At 35.9% G+C, this 5,350-nt stretch overlaps 1 protein-coding gene across 1 annotated transcript in view; it reads left to right on the forward strand.

Moving 5' to 3' along the window:
- The window catches only part of LOC106880354 (tubulin polyglutamylase TTLL7), a 33,654-nt gene extending 28,525 nt beyond the window's left edge, over positions 1-5,129 (forward strand). Inside the window, exons 10-12 of the mRNA XM_014930238.1 lie at positions 212-424; positions 1,910-1,993; positions 4,940-5,129. Coding sequence (XP_014785724.1) covers positions 212-424; positions 1,910-1,993; positions 4,940-4,954 — 312 coding nt within the window. The 3' untranslated portion in view covers positions 4,955-5,129. The remainder of the gene's footprint in view (positions 1-211; positions 425-1,909; positions 1,994-4,939) is intronic.
- The last annotated feature ends 221 nt before the right edge of the window (positions 5,130-5,350 follow it).

Consider the following 5,350-nt stretch of genomic DNA (forward strand, 5'->3'; position numbering starts at 1 on the left):
ATATATATATATATATATATATATATATATGTATGTATGTATGTATATATGTATGTATGTATGTATGTATGTATATATACTCATATAATAGAAGATATTTGCCTAAGGTGCCATATGGTGAGACTGAACCTGATACCACACATCCATGCTTTTTATTTGTCTTGTCATTTATTTTTTGCTTTCTTAATCTTTTGCTTTTCTGCTTTCTTAGAAAAATTTATTGAACCGATTACAAACCAATGCTTCCCAAGAAATCTATGAAAATGAAAACTGTGGTGGTTTTTTCCGGATATTTCCCTCCGACGACAAACTACAGCAACAGAAGTATTCAACGTGGATGGCATATGCCTTTTCTGTGTTTAAAAATGACATCAAATCGTCCATGACAAAAGGAAAACATTACGACTTCAGCTACCTTTGGCAGGTAAGAGACTGTATCCTTATATTGGTTCAAAATTTTGGTACGAGGCCAGTGATTTCAGTGGAAGGGATAAGTTGATTACATCAACCCCAGTAATCATGAAAGGCCAAGTTGACCTCAGCGGAATTTAATCTCAGAGCATAAAGATGGACAAAATGCCTCTAAGCACTTCACCCAACATTCTAACAATTCTGCCAACTCACTGCCTTGAGCAGTATCTTTATATTAATCATTATAATCATCTGTCGTTGGTGTTCTTGGTGTAATTTGTTAGACTTATTCCCCTCTGGCATTAGCTGTGACCATCATGTCCTTATTTTTGTTTAACACAGAATACTAGGGTTGCCTTAGAAGTTCATAGGCTCACTACGAAGGAGTGATACTAGAACTGTGAAATTTTGCATGCATTAATTGCAACTCTTCTTATTTATTACTGCATTGTTTGTTTTTGTTTTGTTTCAGGTAAACTGACATCTGACTGTTCAAAGAACACTTCAAAAGTAACTAGTGGTGACTTCTCTTGAAAATGGACAAAATTTGGCACTGCAATGTTAAGTACTGACAGTAAAACTTTTTAACATTCCCTCATGTATACACACACACACACACACGCGTATATGTGTGTATATATAAATATGTGTGTATGAAGGAGTGCTGAAAAGTTCCTGGCTTTGGGTAACAAAAAATACAGAAGGATCAGTTAATTATAATTTTATGCAATATATTCTCCTCTAAGATTCACACACTTATTGCAGCGGTCCTTCAGTTTTTCTAAGCCCTGTAAAAGAACTTGGAAGGTTGTGCCTCCGACCAAGCCTTTCACGATACTCTTAAGCCAGGAACTTTTCAGCACCCTCTTATATAGGCATGTGTGTGTGTGTGTATACATGAGGGAATGTTAAAAAGTTTCTGGCTTTGGGTAAAAGAAAATACAAGAGGATCAGTTAATGATTTTATTCAACATACCCACCTCTCAGATTCACACACTTATTGCAGCGATCCTTCAGTTTTTCTAAGCCCTGCAAAAGAATTTGGAAGGTTGGGCCTCCAACCAGACCTTTCGCAATACGCAAGATAACCTGTTGATCTAAAAATAACTAATTGATAACTGGATAATTAGTTGATAACTGGAGATAACCAGTTCATAACTAGAGATAAGTAGTTGGTGACTGGAGACAACTAGTTGATAACTGGTCATAACAAGTGGATGATTAGAGATATCCAGTTGGTGACTGGAGACTGGAGACGATTAGATAGTAACTAGCAATGACCAGTTGGGCCTAGAGATATCCAGTTCATAACTGGAGATAAACAATTGACAACTAGAGATAATTAGTTTTGGTGTCAAACTAAGAGGGGAGTTTCTTTAACTTGCTATGAAAATATATCCCTTTGTGTCAAAATATTAACCATAAATGAATGAACAAACATACAAGTCAACACACACTGGTATCATTTTTATATTTGTTGTTTTTGGCATGGTCGTAGGAAGATGAAATCCTGAATATGCTGGCAGAATGTGAAGCTGCTGAAATGAAGAAAACCTTTAAAGAAACAAATTATCCGAGTCGTGTAAGTAAACTTGTTTGTATTGGGTGGTGTTTGAGACAGCTGTCTTTTAAATGGGTCCCAGTTTCAAAGACAATAGTAACTGAAAAGTATTGAGTAGACCTAAAGTGAAAGGTCAATATTAATTGAACAGACTTATTATCAGCAGTCAGTATTAGTCAAACAGGTTTATGACCAAAGGTCAAGATTAGCCGAATAGACTTATGACTAAAGATCAGTGTCTGTTGAACAGACTTAAGGCCAAATGTCAGAATCAGTTGAATAGTTATGATTAAAGGTTAGGATTAATAAAACTGACCTGTGATCAAATGTCCGCATTAATTGAACAGATTTACAATAACAAGTTTACATTAATTGAATGGACCAATGTTCAAAGGCCAACATTAAGGAGCATGTGGTCATAGGCCCACATTATTTGAAGTGACCCTTAGTCATAAGTTAGCATCAATTGAATAGGGCTATGCTAATAGGTCTGTATTAAATAAATAGCATTAATTGAGTAGATATATGATTAAAGGTGAGCATTAATTGAGCAGACTTAACATCAAAAGGTTCTGCTCTGATCCAGCAAACCTATGACCAATGCTGTTCAATTTGTGGTCCTTACTCTCTGTTACATATTTTCTACTAAAATAAATCATCATAAATAATCATCTTGACTATAGACTGGACACACGAAATTTTGAAATTTTTTCTGTAGAAATTGCAAAATTTCTTGTAGTTTAAATATCACTTTTCATATTTTAATCTAAAATGGAGACAAAGATCAATTTTTCTTTGTGATAGGCTTGAATAATCGTTAAGACATTGTCTGGCATGAAACCAATGGTAGCCTTGATAAAAAATAAAGCATATATATGTATAAAATGGTAGCCTTAGTAGAAAAAAATAAAGTACACATACATAATATGAGTAGATTTGGAGATAATTTTTATTTTAATAATAATGTTTTACAGCAAATGACTCTGGTATGAGTTTCAAGCTTTAAATAGACGTTTTCAAACTGAAAAATGTATGTTTTACTGGTTGCTTAAATAGAAAAAGTGACTGTGTGGTAAGTAACTTGCTTACCAACCACATGGTTCTGGGTTCAGTCCCACTGCGTGGCACCTTGGGCAAGTGTCTTCTACTATAGCTTCTGGCCAACCAAAGCCTTGTGAGTGGATTTGGTAGATGGAAACTGAAAGAAGCCTGTCGTATATATGTATATATATATATGTGTGTGTGTTTGTGTGTCTGTGTTTGTCCCCCTAGCATTGCTTGACAACCAATGCTGGTGTGTTTATGTCCCCGTCACTTAGCGGTTCAGCAAAAGAGCCTGATAGAATAAGTACTAGGCTTACAAAGAATAAGTCTCGGGGTCGATTAGCTCGACTAAAGGCTGTGCTCCAGCATGGCTGCTGTCAAATGACTGAAACAAATAAAAGAGTAAAAGAGTACTAAAAAAAATACAAAAACAAAGAAAACTACATTAGTGAAATGGGCATTGGACTATTTGAGAGAGTAAGGGTACATAAACAACAAATCCATGACCCCCTTCATTAGAAACACAGCTTGCAGTGAACACTTTGATAAATGCGGGAAAAGAAAATTCAAAATATTCCCTTTCTTCAAACTATGGACAGAAAATGAATATTTTTGTAAGGTCAAGGAAGCATACTTTGTTCAAAAATACCAACCAAAACTGAACAAAAAGTAATACCAAAACCACCAGAAAGACATCAACCAAACACTGCCTGAATAATGAAAACTACATATGATTATATACTCTTTTATGTACTATTTTATGCACCCCAAAAGTTATATGCAGATGCTCTTTTCTCCTGTGATTTTTCACAGGAATTTTCAATGGCCGGATAACTGAAGAGATGTTGGCATAGGTTTCCACCCCGGCATCTGAAACTCGGAGTTTTATCATGGCTACCGAATAAATGTCACATATTTTTACCGAATAAGTGTCACATATTAGAGGTTGTGAATCCAACCAACTAAGGGATAATATCTATCCAATATACTGCTGGTAGAATACCCAATTATTATTACACAAGATTGCATGACAATTACATTACCAAGTGTAATAAATGGGTGAGGGTAAAGAGTTATTTTACCATTAATTTATAGAGCAATAAGAAAATGGAGGGGATTAATAGGTGGTATTCATCAGCTTTGCACCTCTCTGGTGTATATATAAAGGGTAAAGACCCCCTTCGGTCATGAATGACCATGGGATTGCAGCTAGAAAGTTACCCTCTGAGGCACAAGTCCAGGCAAGGCTGTTTATGGAAGACCAGCAATCACCCATGCATACCAGCCTCCCCTCTCCATGCTACCGATGTTATCCAAGGGAAAGGCAAAGGCTGATACAGCTTGGCACCAGGGATGTTGCAACTCATTTCTACAGCTGAGCTATCTTTGTATCATTATGCTGCTCTTTTAAAGCAATGATTACAGCATGCCTTTTCATTTTCTGAGTCAACCTGATGGCTGACATTATTTATCTGGAAAGTATATCTGGCACTCCATCAGTTAGAACAATGAGGTTTCCAGTTGATCCGATCAATTAAACCGCCTGCTCATGAAATTAACATGCAAGTGGCTGAGCACCCCACAGACACACATACCTTTAATGTAGTTTTCAAGGAGATTCAGCATTACACAGAATGTGACAAGGCTGGCCCTTTTGAATTACAGGTACAACACATTTTTGCCAGCTGAGTGAACTGGAGCAATGGGAAATAAAGAGTCTTGCTCAAGGACACAACTCACCACCAGGAATTGAAATTATGACCATACAATTGTTAGCTGATAACCCTAACCACTAAGCCTCTCTGAAAAATAAGGTGGAAAAAAAAAAACCGATGCCATAAAAACTCAAAAAACACCCTATATGACAATCTTGTGTTTGTTGAGAAAATTTCTTTGGTATTTTTCTTCTTTTCTTATTTTCAGGGAACCTGCTTATGAATGATTTTTTTGGATGAATATTTTGCTTTGCCAACCCACAGTAAACTGCATAACCCTCACTTTCCTTGAAAAACATCAGACGAATGATATTATCAGTATGTTTTGGGGGTTTGTTTGTTTTTTTTTTTGTTGTTATCATCGTATTAATAAATAATGAAAAAAGTAAAAAGCTTAACATCTGTTTTGTATTTTAAGTTGTTGAAAATGTCTGAGAATTAATCACAAGACTATAATTTTTTTTTTTTTGTTTTACTTGCATTAATTATTGAACGCATCTTTGATATCTGCTTTCCAAGGAACTGTCAGTTCTACCATCTTTCCCACCTTCCTTTCCTTGCACCATAACCCCCCCCCCCAAAAAAAAGAGGAGGCCCTTCTGGTCATGAATGGCTATGG

The sequence above is a fragment of the Octopus bimaculoides genome, chromosome 23 (genome assembly GCF_001194135.2).
Source record: "Octopus bimaculoides isolate UCB-OBI-ISO-001 chromosome 23, ASM119413v2, whole genome shotgun sequence".
NCBI classification, from domain to species: Eukaryota; Metazoa; Mollusca; class Cephalopoda; order Octopoda; family Octopodidae; genus Octopus; species Octopus bimaculoides.